The sequence below is a fragment of the Odontesthes bonariensis genome, chromosome 10 (genome assembly GCF_027942865.1).
Source record: "Odontesthes bonariensis isolate fOdoBon6 chromosome 10, fOdoBon6.hap1, whole genome shotgun sequence".
Classification (NCBI taxonomy): domain Eukaryota; kingdom Metazoa; phylum Chordata; class Actinopteri; order Atheriniformes; family Atherinopsidae; genus Odontesthes; species Odontesthes bonariensis.
The window spans coordinates 9,297,803-9,323,206 of NC_134515.1; the positions used below are offsets into that span (position 1 = coordinate 9,297,803).

The window sequence follows — 25,404 nt, forward strand, 5'->3', positions numbered from 1 at the left end:
AGGATAAATACCTTTACAACACCTTACTATACAAAACCAAGGACTTTATGTTCAGTATGAAGCCATCAGAGCTCAGTGATACAGGGCCAGACAATAAACATGAAAGTGAGATGTAAATCACACATAATTCATTATGCCAACTCAGAAAACTGGGAACCTTAAATTCTACATCCATCATCAGATTCTGAAAATGAACAAAGACATACTTTAGCCGCCAAAGTCTGGTTCATAAATGACCCATGACTGCTGGAGATGAGAGAAAGTTCAACAAGAGGACAAGCCTCAATTTCTAACAAGTACCAGATAACCTGCGATCCAAGATAAGACAAAATGACAGAAATAGTGGGAGAGAGCTGTGGAATAATCCCTAAAGAATAAAATGGATTCATCAAAGAAACTAGTACAAATTTAGCCTCAGTTGGTTCTGCAGAACAAATCTTTTTTTCTTTCACCTGAGAAGAAATAAGACGACTGATGGAAAATGTCATGTTCTAATTGATCAACTTCTATCCAACAAGTCCAACTGCCGCATCAATCAACCATTTCATCAGTCTCTTCTTCTCTGGCCCTCATTATTTCTTCTCTGATGACTAAAAGGCAGAGCCCCCTTCCTGGTGAGCCCTGAGTGAAGGTGTCACTTCTCTGGCACAACAAGAACAGCCAGAGCACCATGTGTCTCTGCTGGATCCAGCCAACCAGGCCCAGACGCTGCATGTCAGCTGTAATCCTCATTATGCAAATTAACTCACACCGAGTTCAAAGGGGGAAAGGAAGCAGGGCAATGAACTAGTTGGAATCCGTTTCGGAGAGCAGACAGCAGTAACCAGAGGAAGAGCTTTAAATGCTTTTAACGCTGCTTTTATGCAGTGACACGAGGAGCAAGAAGATGGCAAAGAGACATTTAAAATAAAATAATAACTTTCTTCAGTAAAGGAAAGTTTAGCACAATGTTGCTGGCCAGTGATTAGGCAAATTATTAAACAGCTGGATGGATTGATAACTCCGGAATAATCACCTCACTAAACCCTGCACTGTGACACAGTGCACGCGGCTGTTCATTTCTGCCACCCAACCCTCCAAACAGCAGAACAGCTGAAGGCTGACAACCAGGACACCACAGCGCAGATTATTCTGGATGTGGCGTCCAAACGAATCCATTTAATCCTCGTTCACCATCTTTAAATGAGGAAAACCGCTTCATTAAACGTGGGAGTTCTTAAACTTACGCACGTGTGTATGCGCCTTCGTCATCATTTGATCGAAATTATCTCGTCAGGTGGAACACCTGTGCGCAGACTTCCCGCTAGTTCTAACAACATTTAAGTCCATAATAAACTGCTGGTCGCCATTAAAATGCATGAAATAAGAGCGAAAACGTGGAAAGTTTGTTGTCAACGCGCCTTACCTTCGTCTCTGAAGGGTCAGCGGTGCGTCGAAGCTCAAAGGAGAAGCTCCCATTCACTGCTGGAAAACGGCGTAGTACCGGGCGGAGACACCGGCGGAAACGTCGCCTTGGAGCACCTTTTCGGTGGTAAAATCCTGGGAAACTCACAGTTGCCGTCGTCTTTCTTGCGCTGCTTGAAAACCTCCCCCCCCTGCTGCGTGCTTTACGCGTCCCTCTCCTCACTAACCAGCGCGCAATTACGCAGGCACGACAACAACTCCAGCGTCCGGTTTCCCAGCTCTCCTCTCACCGACCTGAAGCGACAGCACCCGACTCATTCCCGCTTTAACTTCAACATTCACACGTTGTCGGCGTCTTGCTGCTGTGGCTGCGAGCTTTCCGCGGCTCGTCACCAGAATCAGGTAACTACAGACTCACCTGAAGGGAAGGATGCTGAAGCTGAAGCTGGCAGGATCCGCGACTGCCCTCATGCGGTGGAGGACACTCTGAACCCCCACTTAAATCCACAAATAGATTTATCTGGAAAAAACTATCTGTTAAAAAGCCCTTAAAAACGTGTTTTTAACCACACAGAAACATCCTGTCTATTAATCATAGTTTATATCGATAATTCACGTCAAATGTGCAAATAATTAGGTAATTTATTAAATAAAGTAACTCAGTATAACTGCAACTTTAAACTGGGTGCAACTTATTCCTCAAATCACAAACATGTAGGATGACGCTCATTCTGCACGTGCTAACTGGTAATTAGTAAACCATGGCTGAATTAATCATATAAAACTCAGTTTTATCACTGATGAGAGTGGAGAGAACTAATTAAAAAATGTTTAAAAAAGAACTTGAATCTGTAATTTGTTTGAATCTTTAATAGACGCAAGTAAAAAGTAAATGATTTTCAGTTTCAAAACAACCGTTGTGTTGCATCACTCTTCATTTTAAAGACTGTTTAATCATTTGGAAACAGAGGAATCTGTGTCCATTGTTGCTGAATCCCAGATTTCAGCTGCTCAACAGCCCATTGTTGTTGTTGTTGTCTGATTCTGCTCTTCATGATGCTCCTCACAGGAGACAGATGTGGACTGCAGGCAGGCCAGTCAAACACTCTGTGTCCACCGTCTTTCTGTCCATCTGAGATGAGCTCGTTTTCCTGCACTGATCTGATATGCAGCTTCGTCCTTGTGATACAGTTTCAGGTTACAGCTCTAAATGCAACAGCAGTGTTGAGTGAATTTTTTTTTTTTCAAGGTACTCCCAAGCCCACGTGGCATTATAGATCGCAGTGTTGAAACGGTTTGATTTCCAGTGCCGCCTGAAGGTCACACAGTCCAACGGTGTTTTATTTATTTTTTTTGTCCTTGTCCTTTACAGGCTGAGATTTTCCCAGACTGCATGCATCTTTTCACAGAAAGACCAAAGTTCCTTTCAATCTTGCACTGAGAAAAATGTTTCTGAACTAGCACAAAGGTTTGAGCATTGATTCATCCGTATCTGAACAGCCAAACCCTTTGGTGGATGCTCCTTTTATTCTCAGTCCCAACACCATCACTAGTCGTCAGTTATTCAACTGACTGTAGAACGTTTCAAATTGTAGTTACTTACACATCCAATAAACTTTTCCATCTTGGATGCAAAGAAAAAAGCTAGAAAACCTCTCTGGAAATTAGGTTTGTAGAGCCTAAAATAACAAGAACAGGAGAACATACAAAGCAGGAATATATATATGCTAATATATACATTACAATAATATATATATATATATAGTAGTTTTGTATATACTACCGTCCTACAAAGGAGTCCTTTCTATTCATATCATCATTCTGGTGTAGTTTCTACTTTTGATATCTCGTCTTGCAGCACCACTGATATCAATCACACTGTTTATGACTCGAGACAAATTAAAAGTCTCTGAGGCAGCCAAATGTACGAATATTTCAAAGCGTACAAACAGAATTACCTTGATAAGTCCTCACTTCAAACATTTCAGCACTGCACTTTAATCTCGTGCCAAACAACAAAGGCAGGAAGCACTTTATCTTATAAGCAAGTCGAGTTCTGCTTCCACTCTTCATTTCTTCAGGTGACTCTGGTTGCCGTAGCGATGCTGATGAATGCAGTTGTATTCAACAACATTAAAATTTTAAAAAAGCCATTTAAACTTGCCGTGTTCTAATCCCCATGAACTGAGCAAATATAACAACACGAGCCCCGACACACACAGACACAAAGATGTGGATGATCTGCATCACAAGGGTGACTGGAGAACATCTGTAACAGACAGATGTGCTCAGGCTGTCGTTAGAAAAACACAAAAACAGCTCGGTAACAAAACATTACATTTTATTCAACAGTTTTGTAATATTTGACATCAGGAACGTTAACAAATGAAAAATAAGGTTCATTTTTCAAACTTCAAGTATTGATGAGTTGTGCAGTTAAATGAATGTCAGCGCCACCTTAAAATAAAACCTTAAGCTCGTCAATCGGCTGATTTTACGGTATTCTACGGCTGCTTTGGCTTGTTTTCCACTAAAGACCTTCAACGTGTAACGTCTTTTTAAACGATTACATGCAAAATTACCAAAATCTTTCTTTTAATTTGACCAATTTCTTTTGTTTCTTTCTTTGGGGAAATCAATATTTTTTTTCCTCACAACTGGCTGGGGGACACTTTGTGAAATAAGTATCAATAATTGAAAGAGTTATGGCATAACACACTCACCGGCCACTTTATCAGGGACACCTTGCAGCTCAATAAAAGGTTGGACCCCTTTTTGCCTTCAGAACTGCTTTAATTCTTCGTGGCATCCTTTCAACAAGGTGTTGGAAACATTCCTCAGATTTTGCTCCATACTGACATGACAGCATCACACAGTTGCTGCAGATTTGTCGGCTGCACATCTAGATGCCAATCTCCCGTTCCACCACATCCCAAAGGTGCTCTGTTGGACTGAGATCTGGTGACTGTGGAGGCCATCTATAGATATATAGATCCGTTAACACATTAAATTTGACATATTTATAGAGCGTGTGCACGTTAATCTTGCCTAAAAAGCTAATTATGGCACTCTGTAAATTAATTTTATCATTTTCTTCTACATTTTTATCAGTGTTTTTGTTTTGTTTTACATATGTGTTTTAAAAGAAAAATAAGTTAATTATGCGTTAAAAAGGTTAAATTTCAGTTAACTTTTGTTCATTTTGAAAGCCCCACGGGCACCAACAACCATGCCACGTTCAAAGTCACTTAAATCCCCGTTCTGATGCTCGGTTTGAGCTTTAGCAAACTTGTCAGGACCACCTCTACGTGCCTAAATGCGTTGAGTTACAGCCATGCGATTGGCTGTTTGGGTTTAACTGTACAGGTGTTCCTAATAAAGTGGCCGGTGAGTTTATATCATTTTTCTTTTAGCTTTACGAAGCTGGTAGAGATGATTTGGGTAGATTTACTTCCATTTCTTTGATAAGATGCAGTATAGTCACTAAAAAATGTGCTCCAGCAAATAGAAGAGCAGGACGTTAAAGGGTTAAAGCGTCCTAACGGAAGCCAAATGACGACTAATATTTCAGATTTGTTTGCATTTTATTTTATGGATTTTCTCAAACAACTGTTTCAATATTTTCTGAGACATTTTAAAAAACTAAATATTCCGTTCAAACTGGAGTTATTTTCTCGCAGTCGATGCTGTGTGGATGGCAGATGTTGGGCCTGATGTTGCATCTTTTTACACTCCTAAATGGTTCTTTCTGTATAGTTCTTTTAAAATGTGATTAACTTTCCAAAAAGCTACAAAACACTAAGTTTCAAAGATGAATTTGACAGAATAAATTTAAAATTTCAATAAATATTAAGATATTATTGTGAATTTTCTAATGTGCAGGAAATAAAATTAATTGTATTTTCAACATAATTTCCCATCCAATCTGTATAAATTCCATCTTTTTTCTTAATTTATTAACATTATCGTGTTATCTAAAACAGAATAAAGATGTCAGGTATATATTTAGTTTTTTTTACTGTGACACGTTGAAAGTGTAATATATCATTTTGACCCTCTCACGCCACTTCAGTGTTTTACCCACAGACCACGCTCACATTCATTTCCATCCTTTGGAAATTTCAAGTTTTACATTTAGTCTAATTCATCAGGAGCTCTTCTTCTTTTTAGATGCTCCATTTGTTTTTACATTAACTTATTTCAACTGGTTTCTTTCATCATTTCCTTCCAGTGTTTTTTCATATATATATTTACACATCAATGCACTCAGGGTTAAATAAAATAATATATATTAGCAGTGTATTCACACCCATCCTCTTTTTAAGTGTGCTCAGTTTTTGCTAAAATAAACCAACGCTACTATCACTCAACCCACATTTGAGTGTTTTCTTGTCCGTCTCTTCAAAATTGACCTGAGAAAAGAATTCTTCCAGAAAGTTTAACAATAAATATATACTTCTAAAGCAAAAATATCCTGACTTCCAAACAAATGCAACTTGTTAAGTATTTCCCACAAAGTGTTTTCAAATAATAAAACCTGCAGAGGATAATTCAGTGCAAACAAAAGCCTGATGATGCGTCTCGGTGCCTCTGGGAAGGCATTTCTTTGTATGATCAAACTGCTGAAACAGGTGCATTCTGGACCCAGTCTGCTCTCACCTGAACACATCAGCTAAACATCTAAGATTTTGCCTTTTGCGATTCTATCTAATAAGATAAATCACATTTGACCACAATATCGGCTCCAACTCAAAGCCAATTGCCATGTGAATCCCCTTCAGAGCCGTTGCTGTATCCAGTTATTACCTTCGGCTTCTGAGCGTGTAAAGCTTATCTCAGTGATCCAAATGTGGCGACCCGGGGATGAAAGAGGTGGAGCTGCAGTGGACGCTCTTCGACATTATTCAACCCCAGTTCTGCCTTCAGTCATCCTGCGGAGTGATGAGTCACCGGCTGTAATCACAGTCCGTGCTCAGCTCAAAGCAGACAGTCCAGTCTAACAAACTATGAAGTGCTGCTTTTATAAGCCAACTGTCCTTCATTCCTGCGATATTCAAACTACTTAAGATCTGCGATAATCCTACATAACTTTCTGCCACACTGTCGACATCTGGTGCGTCGCTCTGGCAGTTTATAACAATATATGTGATCATTAGATAATTATGATCCCTCCTCTGCGGTGCACATATTCAAGTAACCTTCCTCCACTTTTACCATTCTTCAATAAGTTCTTCATCTTTGTCTTAAAAATCCCTACGGACTAATTGTTGCGTTTGCTTCCCCCGTCTGAGCGGAAACAGCTGCATCCGAGTTATTCGCACCCTAAGCTGGAGGTTGTGAAACCGACATGCAGGGCGTTATGGGTTGGAGTGTGTTCTAGCCTGCCCCCTGCTGGAGATTCCTCTCGTAGTTTTCCAGACAAATGTGGACGCGCTGAGTGAAGTAGTTGGGGTCAGAAATAGCCCGGAGGAGGTCGGTCTGAACCAAGGTGATGTCAAACAGCTCAGAGGTGGAAGCTGTTCGAGTGCCAGACCCACCGGGGTCCAAGAAAACCTGAGAAACACAAAGAGAGGAGAAGAAAAGGAGGGAGAAGAATGATGAGGGCTCCCACTTCACCAAACTGAAGCAGCTGCAGTTGTCACACCGGTTGCCTGTTAACTTTGGAACTTGCTTTTAACCGGCACAGTCGCGCACAAAACCAACAGAAATGCTTTTCCTTCTACAATCAGGAAGCCTCTCAGATCCTGTCGGTTTTTGGCCGTCCTACAAAGCGGCACATCGAACGGCTGCAGCAGCCTCAGAGAGGAGCTGGAAATGCTGCAGACCAAAGACCTGTTCATCGCTTAGGTTGGGATGTGTCTCCCAAGTTTCTATCACTCTGTTATACTTTGTTTATGCATTTAGCAGAAGCTTTTATCCAAAGCGACACCCACTTGAAAGGTGGCAATCTTACCAACATACTAAATTAATATCCATCCATCCATCCATCATCTTCCGCTGGTCCGGGGATCGGGTCGCGGGGGCAGCAGCTTGAGCAAAGAGACCCAGACTTCCCTGTCCCCGGCCACTTCCTCCAGCTCTTCTGGGGGGACCCCGAGGTGTTCCCAGGCCAGCCGAGAGACATAGTCTCTCCAACGTGTCCTGGGTCTTCCCCGGGGCCTCCTCCCAGTGGGACGGGCTCGGAACACTTCACCAGGGAGACGTCCAGGAGGCATTCTCACCAGATGCCCGAGCCACCTCATCTGACTCCTCTCGATGCGGAGGAGCAGCGGTTCTACTCCGAGCCCCTCCCGGATGACCGAGCTTCTCACCCTATCTCTAAGGGAGAGCCCAGACACCCTGCGGAGGAAACTCATTTCGGCCGCTTGTATTCGCGATCTCGTTCTTTCGGTCACTTCCCACAGCTCGTGACCATAGGTGAGGGTAGGAACATAGATTGACCGGTAAATCGAGAGCTTCGCCTTCTGGCTCAGCTCCTTCTTCACCACGACGGGCCGGTGCAGAGCCCGCATCACTGCAGACGCCGCACCGATCCGTCTGTCAATCTCCTGCTCCATTCGTCCCTCACTCATGAACAAGACCCCGAGATACTTGAACTCCTCCACTTGGGGAAGGATCTCATTCCCGACCCGGAGAGGGCATTCCACCCTTTTCCGGCCGAGGACCATGGTCTCGGATTTGGAGGTGCTGATTCTCATCCCAGCCGCTTCACACTAGGCTGCGAACCGCTCCAGTGAGAGCTGAAGGTCACGGCCTGACGACGCCAACAGAACCGCATCGTCCGCAAAAAGCAGAGACCCGATTCTGAGGTCGCCAAACCGGACCCCCTCAACGCCCTGGCTGCGCCTAGAAATTCTGTCCATAAAAATTATGAACAGAATCGGTGACAAAGGGCAGCCCTGACGGAGTCCAACCCTCACAGGAAATATGTCCGACTTACTGCCGGCAATGCGGACCAAACTCTGACACCGGTCATACAGAGACCGAACAGCCCATATCAAGGAGTCCGGCACTCCATACTCCCGGAGCACCCCCCACAAGAGTCCCCGAGGGACACGGTCGAACGCCTTCTCCAAGTCCACAAAACACATGTAGACCGGTTGGGCGAACTCCCATGCACCCTCCAGGATCCTGCGGAGGGTATAGAGCTGGTCCACTGTTCCACGGCCAGGACGAAAACCACACTGCACCTCCTGAATCCGAGATTCGACTATCCGTCGGATCCTCCTCTCCTCTCTTTATGCTAAATTAATATTTAACATAAAATCTTTTTTGCCTTCTAATCTTATTATTGACAGTTTTATTTACAGTTAACATCATCTTTTTTTTTTTTTTAAGTATTTTTTTAAGTATTTTTTGGGGCTTTTTATGCCTTTATTGGATAGGACAGTGGAGAGAGACAGGAAGCAGGGGGCAGAGAGAGGGGGAACAACATGCAGCACAGGGCCGTCCGATGCGGGACTTGAACCGGGGCCAGTTGCAGCGAGGACTGTAGCCTCTGTACATGGGGCGCCTGCTCGACCCACTACGACACAGATTGCCCCAGTTAAAGGATAGATATGAAGGGAGGCAAAAATAGCGCCAAGCGATTGTGAGGTCTGACTTTTTCTGGCTAACAATTTTGTGATGCAAATGTATTACTCTTTTGAACGCATATTGTTTTGAGAAGCAAAACACTTTATTTTTGTGGCCCCAGCCAACTAGCCGGACTACCTTCGTCAGCACCAAAACGAGGCTGGAACTCTGCTCACAGGACGCAGCAAGGGGTAAGAAAATGTTCATAAATGATGTTGCTAATATGGGATGTCATACAGCTTCAAGTCAAAAGGAGGCGAACTATCCCTTTAATATTATCTTCACCAGTAAATCACTTGGAATTTCATTGGACTCGTTTGGAAGGCTCCATGTAGGACTTGGAAGTTTTGTTTCAATATAATAAAATAAGTGATTTTTAAAGGTTTTTTCTCTTTGACTCATTAATGAGACCTTCCTGCCACCACATGTGTGAGTGAGAACCAATCATTTTTCAGTGGTAAAGTTCAGTGATCCTGTGACTGGAGTTACAAACAGAAATGCAAATGTTGAAGAAGATTTAACTGATATTTAAAGAGTGAAAACCTAAACTTAACTTATCTAGCAGCTGGTTGGCACCACCAATAACTAATCTGTGGAGGAGAGCACTGATAAATTGGACACTTGATTGACATCAGTGGATATTTCCTCAACTCAAACACTTATGAGTAAAGCATCTCAAGAAGAAACTTTGCTCTTGTCGGTCAACCACGAAGCGAACAACTCTGACTATTATTCACAGAGTTTGTTTCAGTTTGTTGTGGAGCAGAGTGAAGAAAAGACATCTGACATCCACTTCCTTACAGACTGATGAACACGTGCTAAGCTGTCTACAAACGGAGACGCCGACAACCTCAAAGTTGGGTCAAAAATCTGTTTTTTTAGATGCACTGAAGCTGAAACTGGATGCTAGAACAGGGGGCCACACTGAAGTCATTTTAAAGGGACAAACAGTGGATGATTGAACTGGATGATGGGATTATTCTCATTATCTATGCCGCTTGGTCTGTAAATGTCCCAGAAAGCGACACAAAATATCCAGAGACCTGTTCTGGTTTTAAAAGGCAGCAAACAGAGTTTAAGTTTCTCTTTTTTGGGGCATTCTTCCTTCAGCTGTTACAGACACTGAACCTGTTTAGTCAGATCCGAATGCAAATTCAATCTCTTTACAGGGAACTTTACTGTTAGCAGAGATTTTTCACTCGCCTCAGGAGTCATTTACTCTTTTCTGGCTTTTATAGATTTTCTTTTTAGTTGATTCTGTTTTCATTTGAGGTCGTTCTGGCCCACGTGTGCAAGAAGCTGTTCTGCCCATTGCAGAAAAGCAAGTCCTTTAAATACTTTTTTCAATAACATAAGAAAATTAACCCTTATTCTTAATATACAGAACAATTATGATCTATACATAGCAGCAAAATGAGAAGAAAAAGTTCAGCTGAGGGGAAAATGACTCCATTTTATTGCCTTTAATTTAGTGTTTATGAATACATTAACTTGGTGATATGTAGACTATTTATTTTCATTCTTATTACATAAAATGTGTCTTTAGACCACAAAAAGCTGTATTTATTGACGCCTTTGCCATTTTTTAGTGTTTCACTTCAACTGCAGCACAACCTAAACTATAACAGACTAAATAATTTAGGAGGTTGGGATGTGTTGCACATGTTGTCTGACGATAAATAAAAGCAGTTATAAATCTAAGATTTCCATGCTTAAAATAAACTGTTAAGATTGAATGAGTAATCCCAGCTAATAACTTAAAGTGATCTGATAAAATATGCTTTTAAATGAGCCGACTGTTGAATAATTGCATTATTGTGGAAAAGTACAGACACACCTATTATTGGAATGTGGACAAAAGATCTGATGTCCTGTCTCGCTTTGGAGAGACTAACATATATTGTAAAAAAGAAAAAGAATTTTGCTCACTTATGGAGACCTTATATGGACTTTCTGGAAACTCACAACCTTGAATTGTGATTAACTGTACAAGTTCTGCAATTTGTGCACTGCTGTGACCCTATTGGAATGTAATTTTGTTTTATTAATTATTATTTATCTCCATTAGTATCATTTTGTTTGTTTTATTCTATGTTTATCTGTTTATTTATTTTTATTCTATTATATTCATTTATTTTTATCATTATTATTATAGCCAGATGGGGATATAATGTTCATGTTTAAATGTCAATGTTTAAATCAATGAAAAATCATTAAAAAAAAAAATGAGGCAACTGTACCTTTGGACTAACAATAGTATCCTCATCGTTCTGCCGTATGTTGTCATCTATAAATATGTGTTGGACGTGCTGGTCGAAGGGGTCGATCCACAATGGTTTCCCACCACGGATGGAGAAGGTATTGGAAGCCCACCTGGACACAGAGAGATTAAGAAAAGGTCAATAAGACGCCACAGAATGTTCCATTTTCCTGTTTGGTCCGAGGAGTTTTGCGCACACCAGTCAAAGTGGTCCTGGAAACCTCCCAGTCCCTGCCTGGAGCTCATGTACTGGTACAGGCCTCTGTCTCCGTCACGAGTGGACAGGCGGTCCTCGGCCCGGCTCAGGACGATCCCCTTCTTGCTGCAGCGGATCTTTCCTGGAGTCACGTCGACGTTCAACTGCGTGGAGAAACGAGACGAAGAATCCCGGTAAGGAGGAGGGAAAACAGCTCTGTGGTGACATACTGTACAGAAAAACAGCTCTGCTTCATGATAAACCAGAGTGAGGACTTTATAGCAGCTATTCTAAAACGATTACGATGGCAACGAAATGACAAAGATATTCTGAACTGGACCACAGCAGAAAACGTCAAACTCCAACTCCAACTCAACTAAGACCAATTTGATCAAATATTTGAAATCTGATGAGTATCATTTCAGTCATCAGTTCAGTTCAGAGCTTTATTGTCCCTCCAGGGGAAATTTGATTTGCAGTGCAACTAACACAACAGCAATAAATAAAACAGTGACATAAAACAATGTTGCAGAGTACAGCACAACCAAACTTGATTTGAACAATCCTAAACGAAGTAAGAGTATAAATATCAGAGGCTGTGTTCAAAACCGCCTGCTTCTCCTACAACTCAAGATTCAAGATTCAAAGGTTTATTATCATATGTGCAGTTAGAAACGTGTTTCCCTGTAAAATGAAATTCTTTACTTTGTTGCCCGCACTGGATGTCCAAATATAATAAAAGATAAGATAAAATAAGCATGCAACAACAATAAATATAGAAATAAAAATATAGAAATCTAGCTTGTGTACATAAATGTGCAGTAGTGCGCTACATTAGCTGTCTTTGTGCAGTAGTCAGCAATAAGGTGGTTGTGATTGTGCAAAATTGCAAGTACATTCAGTAGTCACGGTGGGTAAAAGATACAGTTGTAGTAGGTGACCCCAAGGGGGTCCGTTCAGTCTTTGGCAGAATTCAGTGATCTGATGGCAGTGGGAAAGAAAGAGTTTTTAAATCGGGTGGTTTTGCATTTCACACTCCTGAACCTCCGTCCTGAGGGCAGAAGTGAGAACAGTCCGTGCTGGGGGGTCCAAGCAAATGTTTTCTGCTTGGACGGATGTTTAGCATGCTGGAACGTATATGCTGTAGTGCAGAGATAATCATTGCGCGATACTTACAATATGGTAACAATAACAATACATTTTTTCAAATAACACGCAGCAAATACTGCACAGTATTAAGTATTTTTATTAAGTTTGCGTTTTTTGTAGTATTAAGTATTTCTATTAAGTATTAATTAAGGCTTAATGGTGTTTCCTAAAGGGGGCTCTGTCAAACCTGGCAACGCAGCCCGCTTAAACCACCGTCACACTTGACCGCATTGCACGCTAGCTCCTTTAGCCAGCGCGAGATGCAGGCACAATGGATCGGTTTTTAATTAAAAAAGGGCAAAAACCAGCACAAAAACCCAGCGGCAGTTCCTTCATGGGGTGATTTGTGCGACGCACTACCAAACACAGAGGTTTTTTTTATTTTATTTTTTTAATCTAGTTGCTAAGGCGGGACTGATCTACTGTAGGCAAACTGGTTGTATATGTCATTGTCCAATCAGATTAAGGTCGCGCCTGGTGTTGCCACGCCCATTTGGGGCGATTTCTGTCAGGGTCGAATTTGCACCAGAAATCTCCCATTGACATTAATGGTACGTCAGTTTTTTTCAAAAATCATGCTCCCAATACATTTTCAATGGCGAGTGTCGAGTGCAACACTACGGTAGTGTTTCTGAAAGAAGTACCATTTAAGCCTGGTTTATAGTCGGTAACGCAAGACGCAAAGCAAGACGCAAGAAGAAACGCAAGCCCTTGCGCGGTTGCAAGCCCCCCATTGCGAGCTTGCGTGTGTCACCTCAATTTTCTAAACTTCACGCAAGTAAAGACGCAAGCCTACTACTTGAAAACGACATACTCATCGATCAGACAGCATGCAGAGCGTTTACACACAGTGCACTTCACTCCTGCCCGAGCTGAAATCAGCCAGCCTGAAAAGCTGATTTCGCTTAAGCTATAAACTCTGTAAATATATAACTTTAGCAACATTTGAAACATTTTCAGGCGAGAAAGTAGTCGTTTAGACCCCCAAGGTGTTGAAAATCTGACAAAATACCGGCTATTTACAAGAAGAAGAAGCATGAATCACTCGAAGAGGTCCTGGCGGTGAATTTGCTTTCATCATAGTAGGCTTGTCATTGAAAAAACCCGCTACTCCACCTACTGTCCTGGCGGTGAATCGCCACGCAGCACACGCAAGCGCCGACAAAGCAAAATGAAGTATAAACGTCTCGAGCCATTAACATACGCGCAAGACGCAAGCGCAAGGGCAGTTAAAAGAAGTATAACTCAGCCTTTAGTCGTCGTACTAATGCAGAGAAGAAAGTTTGGAAGAATTTTGCGGAATTTTAGAGCGAGCCATGCGAGGCAAAGATGAAACCGAGGGCTCCACCAACCCTGCTATTTTTCGAGGTAGCATTTCATGTAGCTAAATAATTTAACCTTTTGTGCTCAGTCATTGACTTGTAATGATTTAAATCGTTTATATAATGTTGACAATAATAGCAGAATGTATAATGACACATTCATTGTTAATGGTGCAGTATTATATTTAAAAAAAGAGAGAAATCTCACATAAGTAAGCTGCACTTAACCATGTTTGACAACTGGTTATGCTTTTCTAAGTCATATTTTCCAAAACTTCAATAAACACTTGACTTGGATTTATATGCTGTCATTTTAATTACATTCTTTAGAATGAAAATTGAATGAATCTTATCATTAAGAGCTTATGTGTTTACTTATTTCATAGAATCCTGCAACAATATGAGGAAAATAAATAAATAAATAATGGTTAAGGTGTAATATTAACTGATTGGCAAATTATTAACTGGCAAATGTTTTGCTTTGAAGGTTTCACAATGTAACTTCCCTAGTTTGTCACTTAACTAGTTCAGTGTTGCCATTTGGTGGACAAAAGAGATATTGCCTAAAATTGATATCTGATATCTGAATTTATAGGCACAAACAAGTTAGGGAAATGGTCTTGCTACCTAGACAAATATACCTCAGTCCTATGGACTTTTATGGTACTTATGGACATAACGGGGGGAAATTGCACTACCTAAAAAAAAATGTCAGGAGCCGCCACTGCAAAAACCATGCTCATCTTGAATGTCTCACTATGATTACAACAACAAACTACAAATACAACATGAAGAAAGTCAAAGACATGCATGCCAGCTTCCGCTCATCCCAGTATTAAGGCAAATATGGTCTTAATTGAAAATGTATTGGCTGTGTTGTTTCTTTTTTTGTGGGATGTTTTATATGTAGAAATGCATATTTGCAAAAGGGGACTTTAGTATGTTGTGGTAAAGGTGGCTCTTCCCTTGATTTTGCTCTGCCAATGTGGCTCTTGTGAAAGAAAATAGTGAGTATCACTGCTGTAGTGTATTCTATATACCAGCAAAATGTATTTATTAGACTGCAGATCACGGCTGGTGAGGCAGGAAAACAACTCGTATTCAGAATCCGTGCAGCCACATCATGTCTGGTGATTGATTTCCACCCCTGCTCTTTCTGTCTCGGTACACAGGTGAACAGAATCTGACAGCAGACGGCTTGAAGGAGATTTCCACCATGTTCTCCCCCACGCAGCTAAGTGAGCCTGACAGGTCCACTTCTAAACATCCCTTCTACCCTCCTATCACATAACCCCCCTCTTGATTTATCCATTACAATCTTGGCTTTTCTTGAACAATCAATGCCTTCCACTTCAGCAGATTAATGTGTTGGAAAGCCACCTGGAGAGGAGCAAATGATACGTTAGAGCCTGCGAGGGCGAGAAGACAGTCTAATGTTCAAGGCCGAATGTCTCAGGGCAACAACACAAACATTGCCCCAAGAAGGAATTTTTGTGATCAATAAAAACCATAATAAGCTACTAATAGTGCTACCCCCATTTAATGTTAGAAAGGGAGGATGAAGCTGCCTTTCTTCTATATTTCATAGGGATATAAGATTTGACGACATCAGCTTATGATACATATAGATCTGACGAAAGATCACGAGGCAAGTAAGATGTGTTGAGTCTAAATCGTCTGGAGAAAGGAAGGCAAAATCTGACTGAAACAACATTTGAATCTATGTTGATGCTTGAGATTGAAACCAAACCGAAAGCTTGTTATGAACTGACAGGAAATCAATGATTCAGCAGTCACCCAGAAAGTCAGCCGGTGGGCAGCAGCTTGAGGCAATGTTGATGAAATGTTGGCATTTCATCAATAAAAAAAAAAAAAAAAAATACATTCTTCAATTTCAAGCCTTCAAAAAGTCTAAAAAAAAAAAAATTGCAAACCCCATGGAGTTTGCATCCCATTTTTCAGTTTTTTAACCTTCTCTGCTGAGTACAGATCAGGACTGCAGGCAGGCACCCTCGTCTTCCTCAGCAAGCCTTTGGCATGTGTGCAGCATGGCGTTTTACACTGTCCCTGGAAAAGAGGTGGTCTTCAAGGCAGCGAATATTGCTCTAATATCTCAGTGAACTTTTCTGCATTAATGCTGCCAAGTGGGAATGAGCTCTGTTCATTGGACCGTACCATCACAAAATCTGGCTTTTGGACTTGTTGCCGAGAACAGTACGGACGCTCCTTCTAGTCCATTTCTTCCTAGTATGATCTGAAATACTAACTGGTCCGACCACAACAGACGTTTTCACTGTGTGACGTTTCATTCCAGATGTCCATGAGCCCAAAGAAGTCGACACAGTAGGCCATAAGGCCTCGTGTTTGCACAGGAAAGTCTGAAGTGTGAATGTAACCCTGCAGTTTAATGCTTAAAGGTTTCCACAGTAATGAAATGATGCACTCCGGAGAGAGAAATGTACAAATCCCTTCAAATTTATTAACATTATTATATAACATTGTTTTCCAACATTTCAATGATTTTCAGCCTGGAGAGCCTCGATCCATCTGTGTTCCTCACAGAACCAAACCATGATTACAATAACCTGTTAATATCTCCTGTTGTAAGTCATTACAATACCTGAACGGTATCTTCCATAAACTCTTTTTGGAACGTGTTCAAACTCTATAAATCAAAATAAATTCTATTTGTTTTTTTTAAAACATCTCCCACAAGGTTCCTGCGGTTTCTTTGGATGATCCTGATTATTTAAGTCCACACTGCTGATACAAATGCCTTGATGGTAGCTAATTCCCATTCAATTAATTTCACCTTGATTTGGCCAAAAACAGCAGTTGGTTTCACATGTTTTTAACACAGAGCAGGACCAGAGCTACATTCACATGTCTGAATTTAAGTTTAAGAGTTGGAATGATTACACGTGTTCAAACGAACAGCAGCTGCTGTGTTCTGCCACCACTCACCTTCCATCTCATTTACAGCAACAGTGTTGCTTTGAGTCTTAATATATCTGAAATTCTCCCCTTTTCTCCATTCAAACAACCCGTTTCTCTTAACCGAAGGGTCAGCTATTGTGGTGCCTTTTATTTTCCAACTAAGGTTTTAGTTTTAGTAGAATGCGCTCATGAGAAGAAAGCCTGACTGTATTGAACACGCTGCAAACTACACGTGCATGTTTATCATGCCGACAAATCAAATCTGCATCTAGAGTATGTATGAAACAACTTATCCGCAACCAGCATCAGCACTATTCAGAAATAAATGGTACAAAATTAGGGCTGGGCAACGATTAAAATTTTTAATCTAATTAATCACATGATGTTCTCTGATTAATCACGATTAATCGCATTTGTGCGCAAAATCCAAAAATGAATTCAAAAGTAGTGTATAGCTTTTAGCATTTAGTTTTATTTTAAATGTGCTGCCATATGAATGAAAGTGCCATAACATTTGTTGTGCAAACACACTTTTAACATCAGCATCTTTCTGTAGTTTTTATGTAGAAGCCTCGCTCCACTGTCTGTTTCCTTGAATGACTTGCTGCTATCAGTTGTGTGTTTTGCCTTTAAGTGATATTTTAGACTGGAACTACTACGGTGAGAGGACAATTCAACTTGGCTGTAAATGCAGGAGTTTTTTTAAAATTTATTTTGAAATACGTGCTTTTATGTTGAAACAAGTAAAACAGGAAGTAGCGCCGGTTAGCGCCGTGAGCTTCACACAGAGACAGAGGAGCACCTGTAACGCTGATGTTACCTGCTAGTTTATTTTTATTTTATTACTCCATGCTTCGTGGTGTTTGCTGTAACTGTGTGAATGTGATGCAGAGGAGAAGTGGAAGTTAAAGAATCCTAGTTTTGACCGTGAAGATTGCCTCTGGGGAATGACTCTGCCGTTGGTTGAGAAGCTAAAGGCTAAAGTGGCCAGTATTACTTTGATTATTTATTGGTACCAGCGACAACGCTAAGAATGCTTTTTGTTTTAATGATTACAACAACTAATGTTGTCTTTTACTTTGTTTACTTGAACATTTAGTTCTACGGTGTTGATGTAGCGTTAATAAACATCTGTGAAAAGAACCGGAGTCTCGCATCCAATCAATGGGCGGCATATTGGCAGCGTTTACAGATGACTTTGGTTCTGTCGACTCCGCCGTCTGGAAGAACTTTAAAATGAAAATGGCCGAGTAAAAGTTCCGTACCCTTCTTCATGTTTGGTGGATCCGCCGATTACTTTCTTTTCCTGTTCCGCAGCAGACAGCAACAGACTTTTACAAAATAAAAGCCTGTGAGCAACAGACTTTTACAATAATAAAATTAATGCGCGATGAAATATTTATCGGCGTTAAATTATTAACAAGTTAACGCGATAATAACTAGTTAACGCGCCCAGCCCTATGTAAAATACATGATGTTTTGTGTAACTATAAAACATCTCTGAGAGAGATCTCCTTTCAAATGAGACTTCACCTTCAGGTCCGGCAGATCGGGGAAAAGTGGATGAGCTCCCTCATTCAGTGCCCGGGACATGGCTCTCAGGACGCGAGGTAGGTCGCTTCCAAATGTGCGGAACACGACGGCAAACTCCCGTCCTTCCTGTATGAGGTCTCTGAGCAGCTGGAAGAAGGAGGGAAGGATCCAGTGGTACATCCGTCCGTCCTCTCCTTTTACTGACAGCTCTCTGTCTCCCTGAGGGGAACACAGGAAGGAAGCAGTCAGCAATGCTTAGAAACGTTCTAAGTTTCGCCTTTAAAACTCCCCGTCATTAAACATTGCACCCCTGCTTCCTTCAAAACCCAAGATGTCTGCCCTTTCTAGCTACCCTTTAATAAAAAATTAAAAAAGAGAGAGAAAGCCCAACTGTTTGGCTTTCTTGAGTTGAGTTTGGCACCTGACCTCCGTCTGGGAAGCCATGGCATTTCAGCGCTCCTGATCCGGTCATATCATTCTGTACATATCACACCTCAATTGTATATTTTTCGTGTATTGTATATTCCGTGGCGGCCGCTTCCAGCGGTGTTTCGGGCTCTCCGGGACCCAGTTTGGTGGCCTGCTCGGGAGGATCGGTGCCGTGATCTCTCGGCGGGACGCCGGCTGCAGGCGCTCCGCAGCTGGGCCGCGGCTCCGTTTCAGCTGCGGGGCGCCTGTGGTTGGTGTCCTGCCGAGAGATCGCGGCACCGGTCCTCCCGAGAGGGTCGTCGGGCTGGGTCCTGGTGGGCCTGGGGTGCCGGTGGAGGCAACCGTCATCCAGACGGAACTCCTGGAGAAGGCGGTGATTTAATTTTTTCATTTTATTTAGTCAGGGACCATGTGCAAAGTACATTAATTACAAAGTAAAGAGATGACCTGCACCAGATTGTAGCTTAGAAGCTAATTTCCATCTGCAGTCCCATCTGCATGTCACAGACAGCGCCTGTCCATCTGTCTCCACGTCACTGTCCTCCAGAATCTCAACGCTGATAGGCTGTCTGGCGCGAATATTTCGCCAAAGTTGGATTTTTTGAACTCGCGCGAATCGCATATTTTCACTCTCTCGCGCCACCGGCTTGAATCCGCGTCTAATCGCAACTTTGCATTGACTTTGTATGTGATCGCGTCGCCCGACCACGATCACATACAAAGTCATTTAAAAATATATATATTTTTTTTTCATGTTTTTTTGGAATGATTTTATTGCCTTCTTGTGATTTTATGTAGCTGTAAAGCCTTGCCATAATAGGCAACCTACTGCACTCAAGTCCTACCACTGCTTCATCTAAGAATGAATGAATGAATGAGTTTATTTAAAGGACAGCATGCAATACCATAAATCATTGCCATTTCATTAACAACAACAAGATGGTTACATCGGATTTGGCAGGAGTGCTATTTTCCATCCGTAGTCCTTAAAGGGGGATTGGGTAAGGAGTAACATTGTTATCATTTCTTTCCTTTCTTTATTTAAAAAAAACAACCTAATTACCAGTGGGTCTATTTTAATCACTTTAATTTGTTCATTTCCGAATTATACATTTTGATTCATATTTCTTTAATATTTTCTTTAAAAAGGTCTTTAAGAAGCCTGATTAAAAAATAAATAAAATAAATAATTATCAGTTGGGAGCACATCTGTTTTAATAGTAGGTGCATTTTAATTTGTTTGGTGAAATCTTTGATGTTTATGCAGGACTTTATGTGCTGGGGGAGTTCATTGCATTCTTTTATAGCTATATATGAGATGCAGTTTTGTGCAAAAGCACTTTTTCTTTTTGGGATGGTGCAATTTCCCTGAAGAACAGTTCTGGTTGTTCTTACTGTACGTTCTGAGGCAGGCTGGATGAACTGCTTGGGTGGGGGTGGTGCAGCTCTGTGTAGTATTTTGAATATAAGGGTCAGGTTTGATAGCTTTGATAGATGGCTAATGTCTAGTAGCTCGTACTGTTTTAGGAGGGGACAGATGTGATCTGATTTGGGCTTCTTTGCCAGTATTTTTATTGTTAGCTTGTAAACTGATTTTCGAGGTTTAAAGGAAAACGCCGGAAAGTTTCAAATTTACTATTTTCCCTGGTACATGTTCCCCAAAATCGATTTCTCACCTTGTTTACATTTGTCAGCCCGAGAGAGTAACATTCGCGAATGTTTAAAATTCAAGTTATACCGCTCTGGCTCTCCCTCCCTAGCGCCGCCATGTTCATTCAACATGACGTCAGAAATGCAAACATTTTTTCTACAGCAATGGAAGACACTTACGAACTGTCTTGGTCTGACTCAGACCAGGAGATAGAATGCGAAGTTTCGCCTGAGTCCGAGTCAGATCATGATCAGCCTCTCGATCCAAGTTATGTTAGCTTATAGCCATCAGCCGAGATGGTCGGGTAAGGCTAAAAATAAGGATGGACAAGTGGCTGTCGCAGCAGCCGCGGCACCGCCGCCAAATACTAACGACTCACCGGTTGTATCCACGAGCCGTGAGGCGTTTCCGGACCCCATGCCCAACCTTGTGTACCGTTTCCAGGCCTACCGGCAGGTGACCTACTTTCTCCATGGGAGACTTGGTAAGCGCTTCCAAAGAGTGATTCCCTCCTGTGCGGTGTGGGCGATCAGGGATGAATATGAGTCGCAGGACGGGACCTACAAGGGTTTCCTTCACGCCGACGAGGCAGTTGTAGACTATCACTACATGTGAACATACATGTTGAAATAAAAATAATTTCTAATTCTACTATATACAGGTAGTATTCAATCATTGTGTGTTTCCAAGTTACACTCTACACTTTGTTAGAGCACACTCCCGCCACACAAGTAGATTTTTTTTTTCCGCTGCACAAGTAGAATTGCATTTCTGACGTAAAATATGCCCGGATGTGGCTGAACATGGCTGCGCCCATGGCCAGAAGTGAAAAAATCTGGGAGCGCAAGGGGATGGGTTGAATAATGTAAAACAGTGTGAGAAATCAATTTTGGGGGACAGGTGTCAGGGAAAATAGAAAAATTGAAATTTTCCGACGTTTTCCTTTAATAGTGGTTATGCTAGCTTGGAACCAACTCGTCATACAGTAAATGAAGCGGGATAGAATCATTGCATGATAGAATGTTATTGCTGCTTCCCGGGAGAGTGAGTTTCTGATATGTTTAAAAGCGATCAGGCTGTATTTGATACTATTTGTCATTTTCTTAATGTGTTTACGAAAGTTTAGGTTGGAATCTAGGATAGCACCGAGGCATTTAGTCTCTTCTGTCACATTAATGGCCTTCAGAACAATCTGAAGACAAAAAGTTGCGTTGATCGGAGTGGAACAACCCTCCTCTCAGGGCACAGAGCATCGTTCTGTCATCACTTGCTTGCCTTGGTGCCCTTGGGCCAGCGGAGCAGCTCCAGATGCTCGTCCAAAACCCCTTTGAAGCGTCGGCCTGCGACAGAGGTGAAGCCTGGTATCCGCCCAAACCGAGAGTAGTAACTAACAGCGTCACTGCAGGGTGGGAGCAGGGAAGGAGAGTCACTCAACCATTCCCAGCTGCCTGTGCAGAAATAAGAGAAGCCATGAAACAAGCACGACATGAACAACTCCGCTCAACTTTATTCCTATAGCACGCTTTGCAAACAGCGTGAATATGATCAAAAAGGAGAACTAAGTACAGTCAAAAAGGGTTCAAATAAAGGAACATTAAAACAGGAAGTGAAAAATCAACCAATCAAGTATGAAGCAGGCATGTTTTAAGATTTGTAAGCATTCTGCTCCCCGACAAAAAAACAAAAGCTCCGCCTCAGATTTTAGTTTGAAAAAAATGTTGGTCCGACAAGCAGGCCAGCATTTTGGGAACAAAGAGCTCTTGTGGGGTAACAGGATGAAAGGGAAGTAGGATTAGGAAGACAAAGACCTTGTGTTTACAAGTCTGCATTCAGTTCTATTTGGAGTTGGTTGTGAGTACTTGAGGGATTGAATATTTACGTTAACGAGAATGTGAAAGCATGCAAATGAAAGGTGTGCAGTACAGGTTTTAACAGGAATAACAGGAGTGACCTACTGACATACTCGCTATATTCCTGATATATACTTGCCATGACCTGCTCAGGGAGTGGGCCCAGAGGTGAAAACTGTAGTTTGTAGTGTAGGAAGTTAAGGAGCTCACTAAAATCAGATTCAGCCAGCTCCAACTGCTGCAGGACTGTATAATGTGTCCCAAAGTGAACCATAATTCTGTTAAAGGTAGGGTAGGAGATCCTGGATTTTGAGTCCAGCGAAGCTGCATTTTGAAAATACACAGGTAAAAAGTCCCAACCCTTTTCTTCACTTTCCCCCGAAGGCACGCCTCTAGAGTACATGAATGCGCACGAGCACGAAGGTGCACGAGCGCTGTTCTGACAGCAAGCATCGATCGTTGCCGTATTTAGTATTTAGTTTAATAATTACGTTTAATACGTTTAATAATGCTAGGTGCTAGCCAAGCTGGCTCTAGTTTAGCTTCCTGCCAAGCTTCTGGACGTGTAATTCGTTCACGGAGCAGGGTACGTGCACAGGGGGAATGAGGGGGAGGGAGGAGCAGATTGCAGTTTGATAGACGGCATCAGAATCCAATCATTGTGAACGGTCCGTTCACAATGATTGGATACTGTTTTTCCTAGATTGTACGTTCTAGAGGCCACTAAAACTTTTCATATTTGTGTCAAAACTTTTAATTAATTGGTTGCAATGGGGGTGTGAAGAGTATTTAAAGCAATATGTAAAAAAATGTTCCAGAAAAAGATCCCCTACCCCGCCTTTAACTGAAGATAACAGCGATATCTGTAAATCTTTCAAAGAATACTTGACATCACAGCAATCCTTCGGCAAGACGTTTATGATGTGGCATCCTTGAAATGTAGTCATCCATACTTAACTTTGAACAGAGCGAGCTCAGACTTAATAAGTCAGATTCCTGAGACAGTAGATAGTCAGTCAGAATTTTAACAGAGCAACTTTTTCCTCTCTCAGTTTCCCCACCAAACTGTTTTATCTTAATTGTATTGTGATCCCTGTACCTGTCTTGTGTCCCGGTAAGACACGTGTCTTTAAATAAATGTCCCCTTATTGTTCTTGGAAGTCATTTTAATGAGTGATTTTAACTCTCAGACAGCAGATTATGCATCTAAAACCATATTAAACCATATAAACCATTAATTTCTGTTTGATGTGGTATTGGAAAATGAGGCTTGTTGTATGTGTATTAGTGCAGGTGTGAGTTTTACTTGTGTTATATATACATTTTGGTAATAATATAGGCTGGAAGAGGACTTTACGCTAGGTACGACAGTAAAAGATGTTATAATCAGTTACTCACAGGCCTTACCCTTGGGGTATTCTTATTGCCATTGCTGGTATTTTTTAAGGAAGAAGAAAGGGGGGAAGAGAAATGTATGTGTATATATGTGTATATATATATATATATATATATATATATATATATACATACATGTGTATGTATTTTTTCCTTTTCTTTTTTGCAACTGTACTATGTACACACATTTGATGGAGAACTAATGATGTAAATGGCGGCGCCTTATTATTTATTAAGAACTGAATGGGGGTGGGAATCTATAAGCTTGTCTTCATCCCACTCCTTTCCAAGCTTATTTGAATTTGCACAAAAAAAATTGTAATGTACTTAGCCGCTTGTTCTGTATTATTCTATATTATTTTTGCTTGGAATAAACTAAACTAAACTAAACTTTCTCCATTCAGGATGTGTGTCAGTGATCATTTGGACCTGCTGTCTTAAGGTCTTCTCTATTTTCAGTGGATTGGATTTCTTAGTAATAAACTGATATTTTTGTAAACCACATTTGTCTGCGTTACTGTCTGACCTCGAATCCATTTGACCCATTAGGTTGATTAAGTTTGTGTGTTAACAGTATGTTCATTGACACAAAGAAACCATGCAAACTAATTTATTCAGTTGAGGTGGAAGCAAAATAAACCTTCTGGACAATCTCTGAAGGCTGACTAGCTGAAGAGTATTTCATTTAAAAGATATCGATGCTTTATGACACGGGTGACAGTTTGTTACTACCTCTGTCAGAGCTGACACACACAAATTCCTCACATTCCTTCATGACAGACATAGAAAGCGCTGAGTTTTTACCCTGTTTGCTCATCTTCCCCCAGGTAACGGTGGTGAGGAAGTAATCCAGAGCAGCGACCGTTCCCTGTCCCGTCACGGCGTCCGACACCAGGATGGTGTTGTTCAGATCGATGTGCAGAACCAGCTTCTTTCTCCGATCATGATTTAGGGACCAGAGTCCCCGAGGGACTGCCACAGCGGGGTCGTCACTCGCCGGCTCGGAGACATCTCTCCGCTCGGTCCCGTCGTGTTGCTCCTCAGGTCGGAGGCCGCTGTTGTCACCGACCTCCGCCATGAAAGCTTAACGGTAAAAATGAAAAATTAACGGCTGAAACGTGCTATCTAACCAGCTCAGCCATGAGCTTGGTTTAGGTCAGAATGACTATTTACCAGCACTTCCTCATGATTCGTCGACTATCTTCTTCTTCTCAGCGTGTTTATGGCACAATACCAAAAAGAGCAGACAGCGCCACCTTGAGTTTATTCACACGGGTGTTTGAACGTCAGGTTGGCTACGTCACGGCCATGGAAGTTTTTCTGTGCCATCAGAGTTACTTTGAATTTGAAAAACCAACAGTGTAAAAAAAAAAATCAATTTCTAAAAACAAAAATCAATGTAAAAAAAAATCAACATCTAAAAAAAATTCAATGGAAAAAAAATTCAACATCTAAAAAGAATTCAGTGGAAAAAAATTCAACTTAAATAAATTCAGTGAAAAAAGAACCAGACTCAACATCTGGGTAAACTGGGAGAAGCAATCGATCCCTGTCTCAATTCATCCAACGGCAGCCAATCAAGTTACGCTCCATTGGACAGATCAGCCATGTCCACTAACGCGGGTGATGGTGCTTCGGTGAGTGAGTTTACTTTATTTGCCATTTGTGTTAATAAAATTGAGTAATAGATATTACTCAATATC

At 41.5% G+C, this 25,404-nt stretch overlaps 1 protein-coding gene across 1 annotated transcript; it reads right to left on the reverse strand.

The window, feature by feature from the left end:
- Positions 1-3,724: 3,724 nt before the first annotated feature.
- LOC142390596 (uncharacterized) lies at positions 3,725-24,909 on the reverse strand. The gene is made up of 6 exons (XM_075476151.1): positions 24,506-24,909; positions 21,732-21,904; positions 18,377-18,595; positions 11,439-11,599; positions 11,220-11,352; positions 3,725-6,957 (listed from the first exon to the last, which is right to left on the reverse strand). Exons 1-6 carry the CDS (start codon positions 24,777-24,779, stop codon positions 6,781-6,783), a joined length of 1,137 nt encoding a protein of 378 aa, XP_075332266.1. The 5' UTR covers positions 24,780-24,909; the 3' UTR covers positions 3,725-6,780.
- Between the last annotated feature and the right edge of the window lie 495 nt (positions 24,910-25,404).